We start from the raw sequence: 26,366 nt of genomic DNA, 5'->3' as shown, positions 1-26,366 counted from the left end.
ATTCCTGATCTCAATGGGGCTTAGCAGGAGAGACAAACAACAAAAAATTTAAAAGACGAATGACTAAAAGAATTACATTTGTGTGAAGTGCTGTAGCACAGGTATATATCTCCTGGGAATGAGGCATTGCTGAGTTAGATGGTTCTCCCTAACATAACTGGGACATCTAGTTTATGCAGTAGCAACTCTTTGATATTCTGCTGTCCTGCACTGTCTCCATTCTCAAGGAGGTTGAAGTAACAATACAGAAGAGCCTTTAATGTGTATTACTCACAAGTCTATCAGTGGCACTATCTCTTCAACCATAAGGGAAATTAGAGGAATATATGCCTGGATGGATGATCCACATTTTATATCGGAAGTTTGCTGTCAGCCTCAGGAGTCACGCCACCCCTCAAAGTGGCCAGAGTGGGTCTCAGATCCACCTGGTAGACTGGGTCAGTCTTTTTAAATTGTACACCAGGACAGATGGCTATCGCTTGATGGAGACAACCCAATTACTATCCCATTTATGGCTTATTTTATGATTTTATGGAGGCCTCATTTTGGAATAAGTTCCAGTTGCATCTTGTGGCACTTCTAAGAACACTGTCAGACAGACTCATGTCTCCGTTTTTACCTGAGACTCTTTCCTCACTTGCAGTACACACCTCATGACATACCAATACACAGGATTGCTTTTAATCACTTGACTTGAACGGATCCCTTATATATGTATTACTGGAAGTCTTCTTATACACAAGTTTCATTAGTAGCCTTAAAAATACCCATTACTACCCAAGGAAGCTAATCCAAATGGTCTCCACAGGAGCTCTAGACCTTAGTACCTTTATGATATTTCAGGAAACAAGTCAAAGCAGTTGTACACAATTCATCTCTTGAATTTTGTACCACTAGGAAGGTGTATTAATTTGCTAGGGCAGTCCTAGCAAAGTAGCACAGTCTGGGTATGACAGAAGTTTGTTTCCTTACAGTTCTGGTGGCTAGAAATCTGAGATCAAGGTGTCAGTACAGTTTGTTTCTTCTGAGGCCTCTTTCCTGGCTTGTTGCTGGCTGTCATGCCTCTGGGTCTTCACGTGGTTTTCTGTGTGTGCGTGTGTATGTGTCCCAATTTTCTCTTCTTATAAAGACACCAGTTATGTTGGATTAGGGCCCACCCCTAATGACCTCATGTTAACTTAATTACCTCTTTAAAGGCCCTATCTCCAAATATAGTCACATTCTGAGGTACTGGGAATTAGGACTTCAACATGTGAACCTGGAGGGGGAGTGGGGCACAATAGAGCCCATGACAGGAGAGTTTACAAGAAATGAGAGTGAACCCAGTCCAGTCTACCATTCACTTACAGAGTATAGGGGTTTATGGTAACTCCTCAACTCCTAATAGCTCCTAAGTATGGCCTAAGAGCAACACTGGGATCCTCTCCCTACCGCTTTACAGAGGGCAGCTTCCTCTAGCACAGTGCTTGCTAGAGAGGCGTGTACACTACTGGACAGGAAGCTAGGTGGTATAAATAACATTGAATCACTTTGTGAAAGTGATTTCATTCCCTTGCAGTTCTTCTGAAGGAGTCCATGGGCAGTCTGGGTTTGTTGGTCATGTTTTTAACACTTGCTAATTCCTCCCTACCCACTCCCCACCTTCCTTTCCCTACACAAACAGAAATCAGGCCTCAGGCTCAAGAGCCTTTGGCAAGCATCAGTATCTAGCCCTAACTAAATACTGTTTTTGTTGCATATTTGTTTTCAGTGAATTCATGAGGTCACCCACCATTGCATTTGTGGCAAGTGATTCTGTTTTCCATTTAAAATCATGATGTGTGTTTTATCTAACATAAAGTATTTAAGTTAAAAAAGTGAGTCAGTTCAAAGAAAAATATTAATGATAGCACAGGTGGTAGGCAGACATGAAAAAACCATGAAGGTGGTCTACAAGAAAACTAAAGTCTTAGAAATGTGACTCTAACATGTAAGATAAACAGAGATATTGGTCTTACTGACTCTTGAGTTGTTCACTAAGGGACATTCCTTAGAAAAATGGTACTTCCAACTCCACCCTGAGCCTCCACTGCCAGTCAACTCTTGCTGCCAGGGGCCTGGTCCACTTTCCAAAGTGACATGACTTCTCCACCAGAACCCAAGAGGAGACAGGGTAGGACAGAGCTACCTACCTCTTTTTGTCTCCTAGAAACTCCTCCATATCTAGCATCTAATCAGTCTCTACCCACAGGACCGAGGTTCACTCTCTGGATCCTTTCCCTTTTACTTTAGTTCCAAACTTGATATAAAGCCCTCACCTCAATTAACGAGCAGCTAATAACAGAAGTTTAGTGCAGACACATGTAGACAAAGTATTTTTGACTTGGATCTGAAAACTTCCAGGAAATTCCAGTACATATCTGATTCATAATTCTTTCCCATGCTTGTTTCCTCTGTCACACTTTTGTTTTACAGTTTGGAGTTTCATTCCTAGCTTTCCATCTGGATTTCTGGTTTAATACTAACTTTAAGACTCAGGTAGTTCATATAGGAGGCTAGGCTTATGTTTGTGTTGGACATTCTAGCTTTGTAAACATTTGTAAAATGTTTTATTTGCAAGACTAAACTATCTGCCCACTAGAGACTGCTTAAATGATCTATCGTGTAGCTATATGATGGTTTTAGAAGAATTATTAATACATGGGGGAAGTGTTCATGGTATAATAAACAAAGAAAGCAGGTTACAAAAACAGCATTTCTGGTAAAGTACTACTTTTTAAAAGCATTATATATACATATTACAATTTATTCATCTATAATTGGAAGACTATGCTGTAATGTTATCAATGGTTCTTTAGCTAGAGAGATTATGAGGATTTAAAATTTTGTTCTTTATATGCTTCTATATGTTCTTACTTTTTTTTGGACTATACTTTTTTTTTGCAATTTTTAAAATTGAGGAATAGTTGATGTACAATATTATGCAAGTTTTAGGTGTATAACACAGTGATTCACAATTTTTAAAGGTTATACTCCATTTATAGTTATTATAAAATATCAGCTATGTTCCCCATGTTATACAATCTATCCCTGTAGCTTATTTATTTTGTACACAGTAGTTTGTACCTCTTAATACCCTACCCCTCTCTTGCCCCTCCCTTCTTCCCTCTCCCCACTGGTAACCACTAGTTTGTTCTCTGAATCTGTGAGTCTGTTTCTTTTTTTTTTTATATTCACTGGTTTTATTTTTTTTATTCCACATCTAAGTAACATCATACAGTATTTGTCTTTCTCTGTCTGACTTATTTCACTTAGCTTAATACCCTCCAAGTCTATCCTTGTTGTAGCAACTAGCAAAATTTCATTCTATTTTATGGCTGAGTAGTATTCCATAGTGTGTGTGTGTATATCTATATCTATATCTATATTTATATAGAGATGTAGGTATATATCTCATATTCTTTATCCATTCATCTGTTGATGAACAGTTGGCAATTGTAAATAATGCTGCTATAAACATTGGGGTACAAGTATCTTTTCAAATTAGTGTTTTCATTTTTTTCAGATATATACCCAGGAGTGGGATTGCTGGGTATTATGGTAGTTCTATTTTTAGTTTTTTGAGAAACCTCCATAATGTTTTCCACAGTGGCTGCACCAATTTCCATCCCTACCAACAGTCTTTGAAGTTTATATGTTCTCAATTTTCTGCATTGAATTTTTTTTTTTTTTTTTGCAGTACGCGGGCCTCTCACTGTTGTGGCCTCTCCTGTTGCGGAGCACAGGCTCCGGACACGCAGGCTCAGCGGGCATGGCTCACGGGCCTACCCGCTCCATGGCATATGGGATCTTTCCAGACCGGGGCGTGAACCCATGTCCCCTGCATCGGCAGGCGGACTCTCAACCACTGCGCCACCAGGGAAGCCCTGCATTGAATTTTTATTTTGTTTAAAATTAGAAAAAGAAATCATTAGATTTTAAATTAGCTCACGTAAAAAGAAATTCTCCTATTCAAATGTTTCCAAGATGAAGTCTATACAATGTAAAAAGGTGACCACTGCTGGTCAGGGCTTTTTGAGAAATTATTTTTGCCTTTTTTTTTTTGAGAAAGGGCTGACAATGCTACAGTTACTCCTGAACCATCCTCTACCAAAGAGACACAGTCTTAGGTGAGATACAGGGTCAACAAAACAAAACAAGTTAGGCTGCTCTCCTTATCACTAGGTTAGGTGAAATCTGGTTTTTTGCCTTTTTTTTTTTGAAGAGATATTTTTAAAAACCCAGTAATAGCCTTTATCACAGGATTTCTGAAACCAAAACAGCAAGTGAAAAGAGGCTGACATCAGGATGAAATATGAATAACCAGCTACATTATTTTATTCCTTTACAACCATTTATTTTGGCCCCTCACATTAAAAAGTTTTTTCTACAGCCATAGTTCTCAATAATTTTAAAGTCTTCATCCATCAGATCCAACAAGTCTCCCAACAGTAACTAATTTTCAGTGGGACAAGGAAGAGAGCCTCATACAGGTGCAAATCAGAATAGGGAGGGGAATTTAACTTCAATAAAAATGGTTTTAGATGCTTGTAATATCCCCCTACTTGGATGATTACTGCCTTATATTGTTTTGTTGCCTTTAACTGAATATTTAGTTCAACATCACAGGCAATTACCTATTTAAAAAAAAGCTTTATTCTGCCAAACATTGTTAGTGCTCCTCCATTCTCCATTCTCCCTTCCTAACTGTATCCTATCTTGCTGTTCTGTCTCTGCAAACCATGTGCTTCAGAGAAAGGTGACTTCATCTCCAGCCTCCGGACTAGACCTGGCTGGTTTAAAGCTAATCTCAAACTCTTGCAACAATGTCTGGTTTAGGAATAGGGTATAGACAAGTCAACTGTGGCATTCCCCTGGCCATAGGATTGTTCAGAAATGAGCCCGAGGGAGAGTGTGAGTCCATGAGATTCCAGCTGCTTAAAAAGGAATGTCCTTACTGTTAGGAGAAAGCCCCCGCAAAAAGATGCTGTTTCTCTGGAAATCATTCTGTGCTGTTACAGTCTCTCCCCAGTGAGGGATACTGACCTGAGGATGAAATAACTCAAAATGAAGAGCACAGGCGATGGACTTGTAGGGATTGCACGAACCCTGAAGCTCTCCCTACTTCTAAAGTACCAAGTACAAACATTTCCTTATGCTATAAACCAGTTGGGGTCAAGTTTTCCACTTCTTGAAGCTAAAAGCATACTGATACTTATACAACATATGGAATATTGAAGAATTCCTCAACATATTGTTTTATAATTTTAGTGTGAACTGTTTCACGTCATAGGCTGGAATAATAGGGAAAGAGAAGCTGCTTGAATCTCTGTAATTATCGATTTAAGTTAATCACTTTAAATAGCATCTGAAATATTAATTCTAAAAGTTTCCATTAAATACAACATAATAATATGGCTGGTTATAAGAGACGAGGGCTTTTAGCAATCACAAAATGCCAAAGATCTTAAAGCAAATCTCAGTAATAGGATTTGTGCTTAAACTATGTTTTACCTACAATGTCCTTGAGATCTAATCTTAAAATATCAATGCTGATAAGAAGTGATTAAGATACATCTCTTCCTGAATAATTTATGTACCACATCATCAAGTTGAAGAATTACATTGAAGAGGGAGTTCAATAACTATTTATAGTATTACAAAAATAATCCTTATGTTTTTATTTTATTTTTTATTTTTTTTTAATCCTTATGTTTTTAAAAAGTGGTCTCTTTTCAGATAATTCATTCATTCCTTTAACTTTATTGAAATATTTAAAAATAACATCAAAAATACAAAAATAGAAGCAAGTGACCTTTAGAAATGAACTTAACTTTTTCCTTCTTTGGTGAAATTTTGTGTTTTGTTCCATAGCTTGGATGTCTAGGAAATCAGTATCTTTAAGGGTATGAGGAGAGGGGGAGGTGATAAAAAACAGATGGAAGGTAATCCACATGATTGTTTTCTAGCAGAAATGTAACTGCATTGAAAATATATGCTTTTGAAGATTACTTAGGTGCCAAAATAATTGTGGAAAACTTGTGCTGTATTTTGATAGAAAATCTTCTGCCCTTCAAAGATGCTTATTTTGGGGTTTCTACGTTCTCTCCATTAAACTCAGCAGTATTTATTCTGCAGACTACAGATCCATAGGCTCTCTGGCATCCATCCTCCATTATTTACTTACACTTAATCTGTTGGATTCATAATTCCTACATATTATAATACCATGTGGCCACAGAGGAAATAAAATATTCAAGCTAGCTAAATACTGATCATCTAGATTTAAATTGATTTCTATTTTGCTGATATAAGAAAGTAGAAAAAAGATAGAGCTTCATCAAAAGAGAAAGTTCTCAAATTAAGGGAAATGTATTAAATTAACTCTCTTCTTCTTTTGTGTTTGGTGGTTCATGTATGAGATTTTAGAATGGAAAGCAGTATCTGATAAGGTACAAACAACTAATATAAGCAGATTTGTTGGTTCTGTTTCCAAAAACCTGTAACATTTTAATCCAATGAGATTTTGTTTTGGGGGGAGGACTTGTAAACAAAATGTCCCAATGAGTGAAATTTTGACCAAAGTAAATAACGTATCTGGATGTTATTATCTTTGAATATAATCATGGATGATTTGAGGGGAGGGACAGAAAAAAAATGTATGGAATAATTGCTTCATTACCAGCTATCAGATTAAATTGTTTGATTTAAATGAATGTGAAGGTAATGAATACAAGGAACTGCTATGAAGTTCCACCTTTTCTTATCAAAATGATAACATTAGGCACCCATACTCATGAGAACCAGGCTGGGTAGGGAGAAAGCTAATTGATCTAGGCAGAAACCCTTCAGGGGAAAGGACAAGAAGAAAAGAAACCTGGCCACCTGTGTAAGATGAGCACTCCCTAAGCTCTACTCTGAGAAGTGGTAAGTTAACCATTTGGATGGGCTGATAATTGGGTCCGTTGCAATGCATTTGTTATACCATTTAATACTTTTTAAATGGGAACAAATTCAAGCCCTGGAATCTCTGCTCCGTTTTCCTAAAACTTAGAAGCTTACTTTAATTAAAAAAAAAATCACCAGTGAACTTGACTGAACATAGATATATGATAAATTTATTCAATTCCTCTGATTAAGTTCAGAGGTAAATTTTCCAAGATAGACGGCAATGTGAGTTTGGGTATTTGAAATTTGAAGAAACTCCTGGGAATCTTATGGTTCTATTTTGGTCAAGGTAAGAAACAAAAGAAAGTCCTTGAAAACTTCTGATTGCTACATTAAAAAAATTGAAGTATAAAAGTTTGACAAAAGTAAGCTACTAGCTAAATATAACAAAATAATATTATAGCATTTTATTTGGAAGAAATGAATATTCCAAGAAAATGTTTAACATTTTGATAAATTTATTTTATAATAGAGGATATTAGTCAAATAGGTCATGTCACGTTAGGTTTAGAGTCCATCTACTGGCTAAAATCCTTGTACTTTTGTCCATTCATTCAACAAATATTTATTAAATGCCTACTGTGTGCCAAGCACTATTCTAGACCCTGGGGATAGAAAGTAGAACAAACAAGATCCTGTCTCATGGAACTTAGATTGTACTTCATTGGCATGTGTTCTACTAATATAATGACTTGTTAATTTAAACAAGGATTTGGGATGTTGTTAATTTAAACAAGGATTTGGGATGTGCTGTATCAAAACAGTGTTAACATTCCCGACAAGAAAATAATAGCAAACAAGTAGTAAAATATCTTTTTAACTTCTCCCTGTTAAAAAGACATCATTTTGGCATGTACAAATTCCTTGATAGAGATGACAGAAGCCAGTTTGTTAATAAACACTGCTGGATGGTGGCCAAAACTATAATATTCCATATCTTGATACAATGCAAATGTTGTTTAACTAAGAATTATTAGAACTGGTTGATAAACACTTTTTAAAATGTATTTCGAAAATACGTCTCATTGTGTCTATAACTATTGGTTTAAATTCTGCAGAAGTCTAGATTTTAAAATAGTTCGTTTTTCTTATTTTAAGTATCCTTCTCACTCCCTAATGGAGTAATCCTCTTTCCTTGTCAGGCTTCTTGAGAACACTAATGAAACATAGAATTTAATATTATATCTTTTTTTCCTTTTCTTCAAATTTTCCTTTCTCCTCTTAACACGTGTAGAATAATCACTTTCTCAAGGGTAGCTCACTCACTCTCATCCTTGACGTCCTTGACGTCATCTCTTTATTGTCATCTTAGCCTTTGAGCCTTTCCCAAAGCACCACTGTAGGTCTTTCTTCTCTCCTGTAGTCCAATAAATCATTTCTTTTCATATTGTTAAAAAGTTGCTGAAACTAAATGGATTACACAGTGTTTTTAATGTATCAGAGAATGGTTGGTGCAATCTGATCAAGAAAATTTCACAGCTACACTTCTTGAGCTGCACCGAATTATGTATTCACCTCTGTCCTCTGTACACGTACAAATTACATCTCTATTACTCTCTATAACTGATGCAGATATAATTCTATGATTGTTGTAAATTTGGCTTGTTTACTCAATAAGAGTCTATTGAGCCTCTACTACACATTTACTCAGCACTCTTCCAGGCAATAACAATAGGACAATGAACAAAATAGACATGTTTTCTAACTTACTGGAATTTACATTTACTGATATTTGGAAGATGGTATATTTCTGGTTAACGTTAGGATAAGCCACTCAACGTTAATGTTGCAGTTTTTAGCCAAAATTTTTTTTTAAATCACTGCTTTTTACTTTTTAGTCAGCTCTCATCTGGGACATTAATTATTTTTATGATAAAAAACCAATTCACAGTTGTGAAAATTAACAAAGTGCACTAATATTCCGTTATCCCACTCAACTATCCTAAGAGTACCCCTCAGCTGAAAATGTCCAACCATTTAAATCTGGCGTAACTAGAATATCAAAGTCAACCTTCCTAAGGACTTCATTCACTGTATTGAAATAACAATGATTTCAACATATAATTAGGATGACTTTCATCTTCTCTAACCCCACGGAGTGTCATGTGGAAGTAGGATATTACTTCCCCTTGGACATTGTATTTCCTCCTTTCACTATTGCAAGCAACTTTAAAGATGAATCTAGCTCAAGAGTGTAAGTGAGGGGCTTTTCAAAGGGTCCACTAAATTACCCACTAACTGGAGAGGAGGGTTAACATGGATGGAGTCTGGGTTAGTCGAAGGCTGACCGTGTAGTCCAAAGCAAACTTCTTTGAAGTGTTATGTTCTATCTTTAAAAATCATGCAAAACGTTCATTGTATCCATATAGTTTCATGCTTGTTTTAATATAAAAAACATGTTTTCATTTCTCACCACTGATTAACATTGTTGCCCCACAATGTGATATAGAAATTTCTACCCCAGAGCTCTGGCACAGTTCCATGTTCTCAGGTCATATGTGTACCCCAGTTTGAGAATCACTAGGGTACCTTAACAGAAGCACTCAGCGGACCTGACCTCTGATTGTTATCAAATTGTTCAAGTTATCCAACTTCAGATTTTCGTATCTGTTGAAAAGTGGTAAAAACCCTGCTTTATTCTCCATAATGTTGCTGGAAAGATCAGAAGAGTCAATAGAATATTATTATTATCATCATCACCATCATCATCATCAAATGACTGGTTTGTTCAACAATCAGAACTTAGGTCAGGGTACAAATATGAAATGGTTCCTTTTTTCTGCAGTTACTGCTTTCAACTATGCAGCATTGAGTTTCCTTCTCCCATCCCTTTATGACAGCTTAGTCAGACCCCACAGCTTTCTGATCACTTTCAGCTATTAAAATATCAGTTCAGTCCAATTTATTTCCAGTTGAAAATTTTACCTCACATCTGTTTGAAATCTCATCTCCTCCCGCCCTCCCTGTTTCAGTGAAGTTTCCATTTAAGTAATTTAGATTGGGAAAGGAATGGGATCAACTGTTCTATTCCCTTTCCTCTCTTTCTTCCTCTCTTTTCTTTCTCCAAAGAATTGGGATCAAAGATGCAAGTATCCCTAACTCAGCAGATACAGGTGTTATCCTCCCTTCTCTGTTGCTCTTTCTTGGTTCAAGACCCATCTATCCCTGATGCCCTCTGAGTGGCTCCCGGCTCAATGCTGAATTTCTCCTGGGACACATGTGTGAGTTCTTGTTATGCTTACTAGAACCTGCTTGGAAAAGTACACATTTATGCAAATAAAAAGTATTATGTTGGCAGCAGGAACACATATAAAAATTCGGGAAGTATAGTATTGTGATTTATGCAAAATCGCATGGGATAACAGTGTTGTTGTACCGCTCATGAAATGGTGTGATGCAGCTTGCTATAGCTGCTGATTAGCAGAGCTGCTTGTGCTACGGCTTAGGGATGTGGGTGAGAAGTTAAGGGAGGCTTCTGTCTTCTCTGAATCTAGGCCGTATGTTTAGAGACTTTCTCTTAATTTAAGAGGTGGGGCTGTAATTATTTCTATGTAATTTGTTGTGGTTGGTTCAGTCTAACACAGTGAGGTAGGGAATAGCGTTATACGCTTCAGGTGTACTTGTAACATCAGCATTAAATAGAACTCTTGTGCCAGGGATATCTTTTAGCACAGAAGACTCTGTTACCATTTAGTGGGGTCAGACTTCTATGGGCCCAACACTCACCCAGAAGCCTGGGGAATTTCTCCACTAGACAGCTGAGTAGACTGGCACCAGCTCTTCCACCAGTATTGGTTTCAGTTTTTCAAAAGGGAGCATTTTAGAGAAAAACAAACAAAAAAAAAACACATCAGACATTACATAATAGGTGAAGCAAAGTCCCACAATGTCACATAATGTTTCTCAATGTCAATGTTACTGTGGCGGGTCTTTCATCCTAGCGTCTACCATCTGTTCTATCCTCTACCCCTAAAATGGACCCCTGAAAGTCTGCTGCCCCTAGTGTGTGGCCACTCTACTGACTGCATAGTCTTTGCAAAGCAAAACTGAGCAGCATTTTCTATTGGCCTGCAGCCCTTTCCACAGTTCCAGGAGTGTCTGCAGCTCTTCTGTCTTGAGTAGGGTGCATTCTCCCACTCTCTACTCTACACCTTGCCTCAGAGAGAGCCACGGTGACAACATACCATAACAGGGTGGCTCAAAGCTCACCTCAGCCTAAAGTAACCCCATGAAGCTTACTCCACATAGGAGAGAGTGCCAGAAATGTTGCTTTTCTTTAGACTCTTAACTTCAATCCGAAGCTCCTTTCAACAGCAGAAATTCCATTTCAGTCATCATTGGAGCTCCCCTCATCCATGCACAAAATGTTGTGCAAAGGTGCTAAGGTTCTTACACCGAGTAAATATTGAGGAGGCCTTGAAAATTTTTGTCCTTGCTGGTCACTGCTCAGCTGTCTCTCATCCAAGCCCTTGAAGTCTAGTGAATTTGCTGATTCTATGTGAAATTAGGGGCGTAAGAACCTGTGCCAAGGATGATAAATTGGGGCCTAACTCCTCACTTCCCTCCCCATTTCCATCCCCTCCTGAGGGGTTTGCCAAGAAGTGGACTGTGGGTCCCCACCACGTTCCCCTTCACTCCTCTCCTTCCCAGCCGAAGGCAACCTCTTCTCCTTTCCTTACCACTCTCCGCAGTCGGTCAGGGACAGCTATTAAGACCACCTTCATGAATTTAGGTTGGGAGTGGGGGATGAGGTGTGGTGTTGGTAATTAACCTGTGGCTGGCAGAAGTTTTGGTTTGGTTCCTGCAGTGGGTTTTTTTTTTTTTTCTTTAAACTGAAATCAGTTACCAGCATTTAAAAATTGAATCGTTTCACGTAAATATCTATAATGCTAGCTTCTTATGGAAATTTGGAAAATCTGCCTATTACTGCATGACAATACCCAGCTGGGGCAGAGAAGGGCTGTCTCTGCTTCTGCTCAGGCCAGGCCCAGCCCACTGCACTAGCTAACAGCACCTGCCTGACATGAGGAGTATCTGACTTTGGAAGGTTCTGCTGTGGTCTTTCACAAAAGGCAAGGAGAGGGGCTGTATGGGGGGATATTACCCCAGAACATAAATATAGGCATAGGTGGGGGGATATAGAGGATCTGGTTATTTCTGAAGAACCAGAAAAGGAACAAATCACAAAATAATAGCAGAATAAATTATCCCTCCACATTCACAATAAAAATAGCTACCATATTCAGAGATTTCATCACATCCTAGGCCCTTAAAAGAGGCAATGCCATTTAATCCTCACAAAAACCATGTGAGGTGAGGACTACTAACTCTGTTTTACTGATGGGAAAACTGAGGTTCAGAGCAAAGTAATTTTGGCTAAGCCGCAAGGCTGATAGGTTGAGAAACTTGGAATGCAGGTGTGTATGACTCTTTACTATGAGGCTCCATTGTCTCCACTACCATAGATATTAGTGGTCCTTCTTTAAGGGATTAAAGGCACAGAAATTAATGACCAAGTTTAATGAGATCAGACCCTAGATTGGAAGTCACCTTGACACTAAGTGAGTACTAGTTATTAAGTCTATTCCTGCTCCCTCTTCTAGAAGGAGGCAATTTTCTAAGCATGCCTTGAAGGTCAGGGTGGCACCATGCTTTTACAAATAGCAGTTATTCAATAGATATGTTAGCTTTATTAGTCCTTGGAGCTTGCCTTAAATTTTACTAAGTGTGAAAGTGTGAGTATGTGGGGAGGGGACAAAAAGAGGCAAGGGGCTGAGGAAGGGGAACACAGCTCATGATCCCTCCTGTGGTGGCCACAGACGTGTTGATAAGAAATATAGAGACATACTACTAGGAAAGAGGTTTGTGGGAATATAAAATAGCTACAGAAAAAGAAAGGCTTGAAATGAGTCAAAATGCTTTGTTTGGTTCTGGGAAATCCCTAGAAATAGAAAGCTACCTAATATGATAAGCTTTTAGGTTGACAAACATGATTTCAGAATCAAGGATTTAATCAAACTTGTTAGTTTGAATTTGCATGTTTACAGTGTAATGAGTCTCACATTATGTAATAGACACAAATTTTATATCTTATTAGCACTTATGTATTTTGAAACAGTATTGATACTTTATAAACTTATAACAAAATTTCCTCTCATGAATTTAAGCTAAAATACAATGATTTATGCAAGAACTGAAGTTATTACTGCTAAATATCACATATGAGAGGAAATTAGATTGTAGAATAACAGATAAGGAGGCTTTAGATGCTGATAGAATTATAATTCCATTTCTAGGTGGGATAAATGAGAAATTTCATGTCATTAGTTTTATAGTTGTAAAAACAAAAAAACCATGCCAACTAAGTTGATGACTTTTCATTAGCTGTGATGAGGTGATTTTAGAAGTAATAGTGTTGTTTTGGAGGGAAAATCCAGAGAAAGAGAGCCATGTGAAAATTTTACCATGTGAAAAAGTTTCTTAGTTTATGTCGATGATTTGTCAGATTTTTTTCTCACCTGAGATTATTCTCTGGCATTCAGCGATGGTTTACAATCCAGGTTTTCAGCCCTGGTGGATATCCTAAAGCAAAACAATGAGGTATATTGATGGCAGTTCCTAGTTCTTTTACAGCTACTATTTAAGGTCTGAAATTGTTCATATAAAAAGGTAACAATTAAATGGCATTTACTACATTTAAGTTCTGAACTAAGGCATCATCTGTGCTACCACTGTGTAGCTGAAACTGAGGCTAAAACAGATAGTGACTTGCTTAAGGTAATCCAGCATGTAAATTGGCAGAAGTAGGTCCCAAACTCTGATCTCTTTCCACTGGAGACCTTTAGTCTCATGCTTTGACCTCCCTTTTTCTAGAGTTTAAGGCTAAGTAGTGTTTTACACCACTGATAACCTTGTATTTTGCTTGTTGTTGTTCATCTGTTTGCTAATATTCTTTGAGTATTGTCAATGTGGACATATTTATTAGACTGCTCAACAGAGGATATGTTAAATAACAACATTGGTATTGCATCAACAAAATTTTGACAGGGGTAAACTCTATAAAATTACGCGGCCAGTTTCCTCAATGAAGAGTTTCAAGGAAAAAAAAAAGTGGAGGCGAGTACCTACAGATTAAAAGTGGCAAGAGATAGATCAACCAAATACATTGTGTTTTGGAACTTGTCTGGGTCCTGATTTGAGCAAACCAACTGAAAAAAAATTATGAGACAATCAGGGAAATTTGAACAGTGTATATTTAATTGTATTAAGGAATTATTGTTAACTTTTAAGGTGTAATAATGCAATTGTGGTTGAGTATCTAATATTTTAAGATATTTTTAAAAATCTTTATCTTTTAGAGCTACATATTGAAAGAGATGAATTGATATGACCTTAGGGATTTCCTTCAAATCCCTGCTCCTCTGCAACAGATGAAGATGATTGGTCTTTAGTTGACAATTTCTGAAGCTGCGTTCTGAGTACCTGCTGGTTCATTATATTATTCTACCTACTTTTGAGTCTGTTTGACATTTTCTGCAAGGGAATGTATTGTTCAATGATGAACCCAAAGTAGATCACTACTTTGATATTATTTTGCATAATGCTTTCTATCAGGGAGGGCTCTGAAGGGGCCTGAAAGGATCTTAGAAGTAGTGTGGTCTCCACATCCTCCTTTTCTTTGGGGCACAAAGCGGAGGTTGGGGTTGAGTGGGGGTGAAGGAGTGGAAATTGTTCTCTCTTCCTCCTCCCTCCCACCTATCCCGCCCAAGATCGTTTCAAACTAGGTGGCCTCTGAAAGATTTCTAATGTTTTCTGAAATAAAGGCTGAAGTGTGTGGGGAAGAAGGGGTAGAAAGAGGAAGATGTCGGTTTACAGCTTTTAGATGCCTTCTTTATTCTGGTCTTGACTTTGCTCATTACTTTGTCGTCAGGGGGTAGAAGAACGTATACCTTTAATTCCCCGGCCCACGTGACAATGTTTTTGTTTTAGGGTAAATTTTACTGGACAGAAAATTCTCAGAGAGCTTACGTCACCGCCAACAGTTTACAGCAATTACCGTATTGACGCTACTTGTTTACAAAGCATGGAAACTTGAGCAGCCGCGCGAGGACAATTTTAGTTGATTTTAGAGTTCAAACTTAAATCATTATTTTTATGTGACTTAAATCTTAAGCAGTGTTGACAATGAGGGCCTGAACAGAGCTAGTTTTTTTTTTTTTTTTTTTTTGTAATCTCTATTGATATATTTCCCAGGCTGTGTCTAGGGCGTAAAGCAGAGAACAAATCCACTTTCGTTTCTGGAGAACTTCCGGAAGCGTTTACTGCAGTAGTGCGCCTGCGCAGTTGGTCTCCACCAAATTGCCCGCTTTCCTTCGTCCGGCTAGCAGGAGGCGCTGTGAGGTAATGGGTAGTCTTCTCCTCAGGCCTCTGGAACTTTGAGTAAAACGGTAGGAGGCGAAGCGGGCTGAGGGGCGTTCTATCCTCGACTGCCCTGGTCTCTATGACCCTTTGTCCTCCAGCCTCGCCCGGGCTGTGGGCCTGCGGGCCTGGTTGCTAGGTGGAAGCGGGGCGCGGCGGCGGCCGCGGCGGCTACCCGGGCGTTTAAAAAGCTGCTACGCAGGCGGCAAAAGGTCCTCAAGAGGCGGACTCGCGTCTCCCTGGAAACAGGCCGGGCCGGGTGGCCGAGTGGCTTTTGAGTCGGGGCCGGGTTGCGGGTGGACTGGCGGCCCGGGGCCGGGGAGCCGGGCGCGCTGCAGGCGGACCGCAGAGCGGGGTCCGGGTGTCCCGGGCCGCAGGCGGGTGGCGGGAGCCTCGGCGGGAGTCCAGCCGGCGGTCGCGGGCTGCCAGCCACTCAGCCGGGCTCCTTTTCCTCGCAGCAGACCCCGCCTGCGGGCCGCCGACCGCGACCATGGTCTCCAAGTCCGACCAACTGCTCATCGTCGTGTCCATCCTAGAAGGTGAGTGGCCCAGGACTTGGCGTTTGCGACTGCTGCTTCCTGAATTTTAACAGAGTAGTATGGGACCGAGGCTTTATTAACCTGAAAAACCCTGTCATCTTTGCTTGTGCCGTCCCCAGAGACTTCTTCAAAGTTGTACACAGTGAGGTCTATTGGCCAGTTGATTTAAAAATCCCGCAAGGGAGTGTGAGAGCTCTTAGGGATAGGTGATATTTAGCGTGACTAGCCGTAGACCCAGAGAATGTTGGAAAAACGATTTCCATCAGAGGCAGCACGTCGATGACGTATATTATGAGCCGAAAGTGTGCCTGGAAAGCACGTTCTGTTCAGCAATCTCCTGGTAGTACCATTGGTGAGAACTTTACTTTGACTCGAGTACACGTTTCCTGCATTTTCAGAAGTGTTGCGGTGGCTGTTCCCTTTACAGCTCTTGACGGGGGACGTAGAGGACTACAGTTGTCGAGAGGGTCTGTTACACATGCCTCGAAGTTTGGTTTGTTGAATGAGTGACAATTGTTTATTTGGAGACTCACTGAGTGTCAGGCACTGTGCTGGGAATGGAAGAGTAAAATAGTTCTGGTTCTAAAAGCTGAGGGAGTAGCATGGAGAACAATAATTCAAATAATTCATCATGATGTGGAAGAGAGAATGACCACCTCTGTCTGGGGAAGAGCTGGGAAAGGTTTCCCAGAGGAAGTGACATTTATTTGGGTCCTACAGGATGATTAGAAATTTGTCAGGCGCAAAGAAAGGAAGGAAGGGCATTCCAGGCAAAGGGAAGAGCCAGTGGCGTGTTTAAGGTATAGAAAAACAAGGCATGTTCTTTGATTGCTTGAGTTCAGTGTGGTTGGAGAGCAGGTTGCAGGAAAGTGGAGGGTATAGGAGTTGATAGGTAAATTGAGGATAGGTTTTGAATAACATGACGCGAAGACGTCATCTTGAGTGGTGAGAGGAATGGCTGGGGACCCCTGCCCTGCCGTGGGAGGTATCTTGTGGAGGCCTGGCACCATTTGGGTGGTGAGAGGAAAGAAAACATTACAAACCCAAATTTTGAGTTTTGGAAGAGAAGACTGACCAGAAGCTTTAGTGTTGGGGCAGATTTAACTGTTAGGTTACTGACTGTTTAAAGACATACGACTGAAATCCCATTGTAATTTGGTGAACATAAGCTTTTGGACTTGGAACTGTGCCCATGCTGTGAGGTAACAGTAATGTCAAGTGCTCTCTCCCTTCAAGGTTGTAGGGTTCTGTCTCCTTGGGGAGATCAAATTAATGTGCAGGACATATGTTGGGATGTAATATAAATAAAATAAAAATAAATGATACAGGCTGTAAATGCAGGTTTTGGAGGTGGGAGAGGGTGATGGCTGAAGTGCCTTGAGTGGTAGGTAAGCTTTAGATAAGCGAGGATAGAAGAAAGTCATTCCGGGAGATTGGACAACCCAGGCCACTGTGGGATTGAGCATGGTGGGTGGAACAGTGAAGAGGTCAGCAAGGTGACCAGACCCAAGGAAGGTGAATATTCAGGAATATTGTGGTAAGAAATAAGCTTGTACAGATAGAGTGAATAGGCCTTGGAGGACCTTGAAAGCCAAGGAATTTAGGTTTAATGTTCTAAAAAATAGGGAGCCAGTGTATATTCCTAAGTAGGAAAGAGTTTTTTTGCAAATGTACTTTAGTAGCAGCATGCAGGGAAGAGAACCTGGAGTCCGGAAGGTCAGTTAGGGGTTGCTACAAACATATCTAAAACTGGCCCACGGTCCACCAAACTGTTCCTCCTCTTGTGTTTGTATTTTCATTCATTGTAACCACGCTGTTGCATCAAGCCAAGACCCTGGGAGTCATCATCTTCCTGCGTTCCCTCTCCATCCCCAACTTATAAATGGTCACTGAGTGTTGATTTTATTTTTAAAATAATAGTACGTGCTTCACATAAACTTTTAAATGAATGAGTTTCCATTCTGGGTGTCTTGCTTTGGGCCGTCATTATCCACCTAATCTACTGTAGTAATCGTCTCAGTAATCTGTTTCATGAATGTTTTCTTTTCAGAAAACACTTAGTGTCCACCTTACTGTCTGGGGATAACCTTTCTGAAGTGCCAATCTAATTTTCTTAAAATCCTTCGGTGTGCTGAGGGGTAAGGTCTGTACTTAAGAGTGGCGTACATGGCCCTTTATGGTAGACCTGTTGCCTATCTTTTCAGCCTCATCTCCCCTCCTGCCATATGTTCATGTGTTCCCAGTCCTTCAACTATATTGAGCTGCTTGCAATTTCTTGACCACATTTCTAGAAATGCCCTTTATTCAAAATAAAATGATTGGGTTTCTACTATGAGCAAACTTTGGGCTATTTACTGGATTCCAAGGACGAAAATGACAGCGTTTCTGTTCTCAAGGTATTCATTGTCTTTGGGACGAGGCAGGGACCTGTTTGTTCTATTGCTTATCCTCTATTTTCAAGCTTATTGGAGGTTGTAGTTAGGATAGTCTGAAAATACAGGGTTTTTTGACATATATGAAATTCATTTGGGAAACTTAGTGATCTTTCAGAGCAGCTGAAAATGATGTCCAGCGAGAGGCCTCCAATTAGTGCTAATTGGGAGAGCCATGCCATGTGTGGTAAGACTCTTAATAGGGAGTTTCAAATGAGAATAGGTTGAAACTCACAGGTTTGCAATCAAGCTCTTTCTGGCCAGCTTAATTCCTTACTAAGTGGCTTGTAGCAGGGTGAGTAGCAGCAGGGATGTATTTACTTAACAGTGGTTAAAACTCCCCTAACTGAAATCCCGCTCACCGAAATCCCCCTCACCAGACCTGGAAACATGTTGGCTGTAAGACTCTTAGTGCTTCTTTCTTAGTTTTTTAACTTTTTGTTTTCAGTGTTTTAAGTTTGTCTCTTTCCACTAGACCCTCAATTCCTCAAGAACAAGTACTCTGTTTTACTCTTTGCATCCCATTTTCTGGCGTATACCCGACTTTGAATATGCCTTCAACAAACAGTAAAGGAATGAGGTCAGGCAGTACAAATGGACAGTAATGTGTAGATAGAATATTTTAATATTTCTTGATAATATACAACATTGTCCTTGAAAATAACATGAATGAATAAATGTGTTTATTTTCCTTTGGCTAATTTGTAAGGTATTCTTAACTGTGTTAGCAGGAAAATTAAGATGCAGGTAAATTTGTTTTTGCTAATTTATTTCTCAACTCTCCAGATGATTTAACTGTTCTATATTAAGTACTGGTATCGTAATATCTAAAATTGGTGTAATCACATTTTTAACTCTTTAATTCAAATGTTATTAAGATCATTGCTGCTCACAGTGTGAACCAAGGACAACACCAAGGACATCTCCTGGGATCTTGTTAGAAATGCAGACTCTCTGGCCCACCCCAGACCTACTGAACCAGAATCTACATTTTAACAGGGTTCCTGGGTAATTCATTGCACGTTAGTGTTAGAGAAGCACTAATTTATTAATTATAGCTTTCAATTTGATGAATGTTTTTTATGAATCATGAATTTGAGTGTATCTGTGAGTATGTGCTAGTGAGGTAGTTTATGGACTATACAAGTCAACCACTGTTAACATATGTCAGTTTTTAAAACACATGCTAAATGATCATATTTGATTTTTGTACACTTGTGGTTAACCTGTACAGTCTTTTTTTCTAGGTCGCCATTTCCCCAAACGTCCAAAACATATGCTTGTAGTAGAAGCAAAGTTTGATGGAGAACAGTTGGCTACTGATCCTGTGGACCATACTGACCAGCCAGAATTTGCTACTGAGTTAGCCTGGGAAATTGACAGGAAAGCACTTCATCAGCACAGGTGACTGTTATTTTCAACTTGTTTGGCTCTTTTTCAGTCTGTTATAAATAAATACATATATATCTCTAAGTAGATAATAGTAATATTTGTTGAGTGGTATTTTAATGTGTCAGGAAATTTGTAAGTACTTTGCAACAGTAATTCATTTAAACATCAGACTAACCCTATGAAGTAGGTATTATTTCTCCTGTATTACAGATGAGAAAACTGAGGCCTAGAGGTTAAGTAACTTGCCTTAAGTCAGTCAGCTGGACCGTGGTAGAGCCCAGCAGCCAGTTCAACTCCAGAGCTAAGCTTTTAACCCCTACACTTAGCTTAGCTTGCTTTTTTCTTTCTTTTTTTTGCTAATGTCTGAGAGAATAAATATTCTAGAAGTGCCATCATGATGCCTACCCACTATTAAATGTGGGTTGGAATTCACTGTAATTTTTTTTTTTTTTTTTTTTTTTTTTTTTGCGGTGCGCGGGCCTCTCACTGTTGTGGCCTCTTCCGTTGCGGAGCACAGGCTCCGGACGGGCAGGCTCAGCGGCCATGGCTCACGGGCCCAGCCGCTCCGTGGCATGTGGGATCCTCCCAGACCGGGGCACGAACCGGCGTCCCCTGCATCGGCAGGTGGACTCTCAACCAGTGCGCCACCAGGGAAGCCCCACTGTAATTTTTATTAATAAATTAATTGTATATTTTACCTGGCTTGCCAAGGATATATATATGTAGTAATTATATAAGGTATTCTTTCTAATTTTACACTTGATTTTAGACCTTTAAATACTTTATTGGTATATAAAACATATTTAAAGTTATAGCTTCTTATTATTTCATGAACTATTATGACCGGAGCAGGCAAGAACACTAATACTTTTATTTTAAAAAGAATTGAAAATATGGTTCCTCTGGGGAACATAGAATCTCTTTAATATTTGTTCTTTCTTAGTACTAAATGAAATAAAAGTACCAAGTTTAAAAAAAGCAAGGAGAAATTTAATTTCTTCTGTTGTTAGATTAGTCCATGGATTTATTTGAAAGGGTATCAAATTCCTAGAGGATATTAGAATTTTGTGTTTCATCTCAGTGACTTCTGTAATATCTGCTCAGACAGAGACTTGATATATTAGTGCCTGCCTTGGTGGTTGTGTATCTAATTGTGTTAGTGCAGAGTGGTACCACTCTGTATTTTGTGGACTGAGAAAATAACACAGATAAATTAAATATAGAAATGATGATCTTGTGCCAAGTGCAGGTTTCATAGTCATTCCATTAGATGACAGTGGTGGCAAAATCCAATCAGCTTACTATATGAGTGAGCCAGTATAGGGGTTCCAGACTCAAAAGAAGCCATGGTATACCAGTGAAGGTCATGCTTATATGACCTTATCATGTAGTAAATTGAATTGTTGTTAACTTAATTTTAATAATTTGTGATATGACATTTGATTCTTAAGTTTATTTCATTTTTTTAGCAACAAAAAGAGCTATAAGCATATACGCGTGTGTATTTGAAGCTTTATGTGTGTGTGACAGTCTAAGAAAGACAATTTAAAATCAATCTTGAAAATTCATGGTAATTTTTGACTTTAAGAGTTTTGTATGCTACAGAAGCTTGAGAAACATTGATCTAGATGTTAGCTTCTTCGATGAGAGACTAAAATTTTTGACATGTTTTGTATATTACTTTAGTTGGTGTATAGATAAGTAGACATAATTAATAATTACGCCAGTTGAAGAGTTTTTCAGAAAATATAGAACAGATATAGGTTATCCAACAAAATTATAATTGTCTTGATAGTAGTAGGCTGCTTTTTCAAAGCTAATAAAAAGTTCAGTATTAAGCAAAAGCGATTTTATTTATCACATAAATTGTTATGTTGCAGGCTACAGCGTACTCCTATCAAACTCCATTGTTTTGCCTTGGATCCTTTATCTTCAGCCAGGGAAACTATAGGTTACATTGTTCTAGACCTAAGAACTGCTCAAGAAACAAAGCAGGTACTGACCTTTTGATGTTTTGTTACTGATTATGTAAACAGTTGGTTATATTCAATAGATAACAGATTGATGGAGAGAACATGGAATATTGGACCTAATAGATAATGGGCTTGAGCCAATATGGTAGTTCTTAGTTCTTATGATGAATTTGATTTAGAAAATCCTGACCTTTTGGTCATTCTTTTGGCCTAGAACCATCTCTCTCAAAGAAACTTCTCTCTGAGTTCAAATCTGTGTTCAAGTTGCTATTACCTTTAACACGTTCAGCTCCTGCACTTCACCTTCAAAGGTGTACCTCTTCTAGAGTTCCTTGCTTCAGTGGATGGTCACCACCCTCCTACCAGTTAGGCGAGCTAGAAGTATAGAAGTCTTCCTTGACACGTCCCTTTCCTGGCCTTCTTGGCCACCCTTTGCAGTTGGTTTTCCCTCCTGATCCATCTGCTATTCTGCATTTTCACACTGCCATTTCAATTTAAGCCACTATCTGTGCTTCTTACCTTGGCTGTCTTAATAGTAGCCTTCTAACTGGTTTCCCTGCTTCCCGCTCCTTGCATTCCTTATGTAGTGGTTAGAGGAAGGGAATTTCTTGAAAGACACTTATTATGTAAATAGTACTCCCACCACAGGAAGGAAGAACAACTCGGGGTCTTGATTCCTGTGCTTTTTGTTATTGAAAATGCTTCTTATGTCTTTTAAAATATCTTAGAACCTTTTTTGTGTGTTATTGACTTTAGAAATTCTAACTTTCAGTTTTTCCTAATGACTTTCTTCTGGTCCAACTTTCTTAAGAAAATAAAGTAAAATAAAAATTTCTTTTATTTTTAAAGTCCTCAATTGACTTGAATCTTAAATTAGGATTCTGTGAAGAAAAATTTACCTGTTACTAACATTTTTGGTACTGATAGCAATGATAGAGGCATACCTTGTTTTATAGCAGTTCACTTTATTGTGCTTCACAGATACTTTTTTTTTTTTACACCAATTGAAGGTTTGTGGCAACCCTATGTCAAGCAAATCTGTTGGGGCTGTTTTCCAGCAGCATTTGCTCACATTTTGGTAATTCTTGTAATGTTTCAAACATTTTCATTATTATATTTGTTACAGTGATCTGTGATCAGTGATCTCTGATGTTACTATTGTAAAAAGATTATGACTCACTGAAGGCTCAGATGATGGTTAGCATTTTTAGCAATAAAGTACTTTTTAAATAAGGTATGTACATTGTTTTTTTAGGCATAATGCTACTGCACACTTAATAGACTACAGGATAGTGTAAACATAACTTTTGTATGCACCAGGAAACCAAAAAATTTGTGTGACTCACTTTATTGCAATAGTCACTTTACTGTGGTGGTCTGGAACTGAACTTACAATATCTCCAAGGGTATGTTTGTATTTGCAAATGAGCCAGTCAACCTGGCCCAAATTTGGAATTATTCAAAAGAAACTGAACTGCTTTAAAAGAGGACTTGTTTCTTGTTTATTCCTCCTCCATCCTTAGGTACTCATCACCTCTCTGCCCCCAAGTTCTGAAAAAGGTTTTCCTTCTTTAAGCTTAGACCCTGATTACTTCTGCAGTTGCTTTGGTTAAAGAGAAGGTAAATCCTTTCAGGAGGAGGATATCTGAGCTGAGATCATGCCTCTAAATGCTTTTGGTGTTCCTTTTCCCCTTGTCTAGTCCTTTAGGGCAGTTTGTCATCGTATTGGTGAACAAAGTTAAGGAGAAATTTTTTTTTTTTTTTTTTTTTTTTTTTTTTGCGGCACGCGGGCCTCTCACTGTTGTGGCCTCTCCCGTCGCGGAGCACAGGCTCCAGACGCGCAGGCTCAGCGGCCGTGGCTCACGGGCCCAGCCGCTCCGCGGCCTGTGGGATCTTCCTGGACCGGGGCATGAACCTGTGTCCCCTGCATCGGCAGGCGGACTCTCAACCACTGTGCCACCAGGGAAGCCCCCGAGAAATTTTTTTAAATTATGTTAGTTTTGGGAAAACCAAATATTGTCTTGTTTAATGTCTTCTGTTTGCCAGCAGAAGAAATATTTGAAGTTGGATAGTAGAATATTTGAATTTCAAGATAAATTGATTCTCTATAAATAAACACAAACAGAAGAGCCTAGATTTATTTGTCTGAGTTAATAACAAAAATATATCATAAATCCTGTGAACAGCTAAAAATCTTTTTTTCCAGGCTTATATACTTAAGATTAGAAAATATCTGTCATAAGAAATACAGCAACAAACTGAGTTTTTGCCTTTAAAAAAACTTGGTTGTGGAATTTTTTTAAATACCTGTGCGCTAGTTCACTCTGTTTTACTTACAAACATAATTTGAATACAAAGCTGCAGTTTTTGGTTTTGATCACTATAAGCACCAGTTCCTATGCCTTTATATTACAGTGGTCAGAGTAAGAATGCTGTTTACACGTATTGAAATGGTGCCCCTTCACTAATGATACACGTGGTCTTGGGGCATGAGATTTTGATTTCGGTATTAGAATTCTTGAGGTGACCTTGCGGTTTGGGGGAGGAGGTGGCTATTCAGGTAATTTAGGATACCTCATTCTGTGAGAAACCCTTTCTATTTCAGTTTCAGTCAAATACATGGTTCATAACCCAGAACTCTACCATTAGACCTTAAGTATTTTGTTAGTATTTTTATTAACACTAAGCTTTTCGTTTTCTGATTTGGTATAAACAGAACAAAGCAGAAATGTGGCAGGCAGAAAACGTATAACAGAAAAAGTGAAAAATTAGGGGTTAGGAATGGAAAGTTGATAGTCTTTGTTGTTGTTGTTATAAGGGATGAAGTGAGATTAGGGATATGAGTGAAGATAGAAAGAAATACACATACTGGGTTTCCTTCTCTTTAATATATTATCACCTGTTGAAGCATAGGAGTAGAAAAAAGGAAGGCAATCTAAACTTATACTTAATTTTTTCACGAGGAAATTCAGTTAGTTTCCTAAGCAGGATTAATTTCTTTTGAGGAAAATGGGGAAAGAAAATACTTTAAAAGAGGAGAAAGTACTGAGAAACTACAGGAAATATATTTAGAACCTTATAAAACATTTCCCACCTACTGTATATTTCCTATTAACAATTAAGGAGTTTTGCTTTTATTTTGTTTTGTTGTTACTCTCTAGGCACCAAAATGGTACCAGTTGCTGAGTAATAAATACACCAAGTTCAAGTCTGAGATACAAATAAGCATTGCTTTGGAAACGGATACAAAGGCACCAGTGGATAGTTTTAAAGCAAAGGGAGCCCCTCCTCGAGATGGAAGAGGTTTGTACATCATCTGTAAGGTTATTCTCTGAGAAGTTACATCTGTGCACTGGAACTTGAGGAAGGGAGGGGAGGAGGTATTATAGGAAGATAAATGCAGGAGTGTAAACTGATCTTACTCTAGAGCAGCAGACAAACGTTGGGACATTGTTACACATGAACGCTTGTTGCTGTTATCTCTTGTTTACAAAAATTAGAAATAGGGAAAGATTGTCTTTTCTTTATTTGATATGTATAACAGAACAAAACAGAATTTTATATTGTTTATAAAAATAGCTATTTAGGAAAATTTTCTTCCTAGGATGAGTGCAGGATAGCCAAAAATGCTTATGCTGGTCTCTGTTAACTCAGCTTTAGTTTAAGAAAACCTTCATTTTTTCCCCCTTTATTTTTAAATTAATAAACGTTTTTTTTTAGAGCATTTTTAGGTTCACAGCAAAATTGAGTGGGAAGTACTAAGTGTTCCCAGATATCCACATACACACACAGTCCTCCCCACCACTATCAGCATCTCCCACCAGAGCGGTACATTTGTTGAAATCGATGAACCCACATTGACACATCATTATCACCCAGTATCCATAATTAATATTAGGGTTTGTCCTTGGTATTGTACATTGTATAGGTTTTGAAAAATGTGTAAGGACACATATCCATGATTGGCATCTCCTACAGAATAGTTTCACTGCCCTGAAGATCCTCTATGTTCTGCTTGTTCATCCCTCCCGCCCCTCTGACCCTTGGCAACTACTGATCTTTTTACTATCTCCGTAGTTCTGCTTTTTTCAGAATGTTGTATTGTTGGAATCATGTAGCATGGAGCCTTTTCAGATTGGATTTTTTCACTTAGTAATATGCATTTAAGTTTCTTCTGTGTCTTTTTGTGGCATGATAGGTCATTTCTTTTTAGAGCTGAATAATATTCCATTGTTTGGATGTACCACTGTTTATTTAAACACTCAGCTACTGAAGGATATCTTGGTTGCTTCCAAGTTGGGGCAGTTAGGAATAAAGCTGTTACAGACATCTCTGCAGGCTTTTGAGCAGACCTGAGTTTTCAATTCATTTGGGTAAATACCAAGGAGCGTGATTACTGGATCTGGTAAAAGCATGCCTAGTTTTATAAGAAACTGCCAAACTGTAAGAGTATATGGTAAGAATATATTTAATTTTGTAAAAAACCAACAAACTGTCTTCCAAAGTGACTACCATTTTGCATTCCCACCAGCAGTGAGTAAGAGTTCTTGTTCCTCCATGTCCTTGTCAGCATTTGGTGGTGTCACTGTTTTTGATTTTGTTCATTCTAATAGATGTGTAGTGGTGTCTCATTGTTTTAATTTGCG

The 26,366-nt window shown here is 38.6% G+C and overlaps 1 protein-coding gene across 3 annotated transcripts in view; it reads left to right on the top strand.

Moving 5' to 3' along the window:
* Positions 1-15,534: 15,534 nt before the first annotated feature.
* CEP120 (centrosomal protein 120) overlaps positions 15,535-26,366 on the top strand; it is a 78,737-nt gene continuing 67,905 nt past the window's right edge. For 2 of the 3 annotated variants that reach the window (XM_060143480.1, XM_060143478.1), the window contains exons 1-4: positions 15,535-15,923; positions 19,603-19,759; positions 21,628-21,742; positions 24,882-25,023. In XM_060143480.1, coding sequence (XP_059999463.1) covers positions 15,875-15,923; positions 19,603-19,759; positions 21,628-21,742; positions 24,882-25,023 — 463 coding nt within the window. In that variant the 5' untranslated portion in view covers positions 15,535-15,874. The remainder of the gene's footprint in view (positions 15,924-19,602; positions 19,760-21,627; positions 21,743-24,881; positions 25,024-26,366) is intronic. The other variant, XM_060143479.1, reaches the window with a different exon arrangement.

Source organism: Lagenorhynchus albirostris, chromosome 3 (genome assembly GCF_949774975.1).
Source record: "Lagenorhynchus albirostris chromosome 3, mLagAlb1.1, whole genome shotgun sequence".
Classification (NCBI taxonomy): domain Eukaryota; kingdom Metazoa; phylum Chordata; class Mammalia; order Artiodactyla; family Delphinidae; genus Lagenorhynchus; species Lagenorhynchus albirostris.
This window is presented reverse-complemented; position numbering and strand designations above follow the sequence as displayed.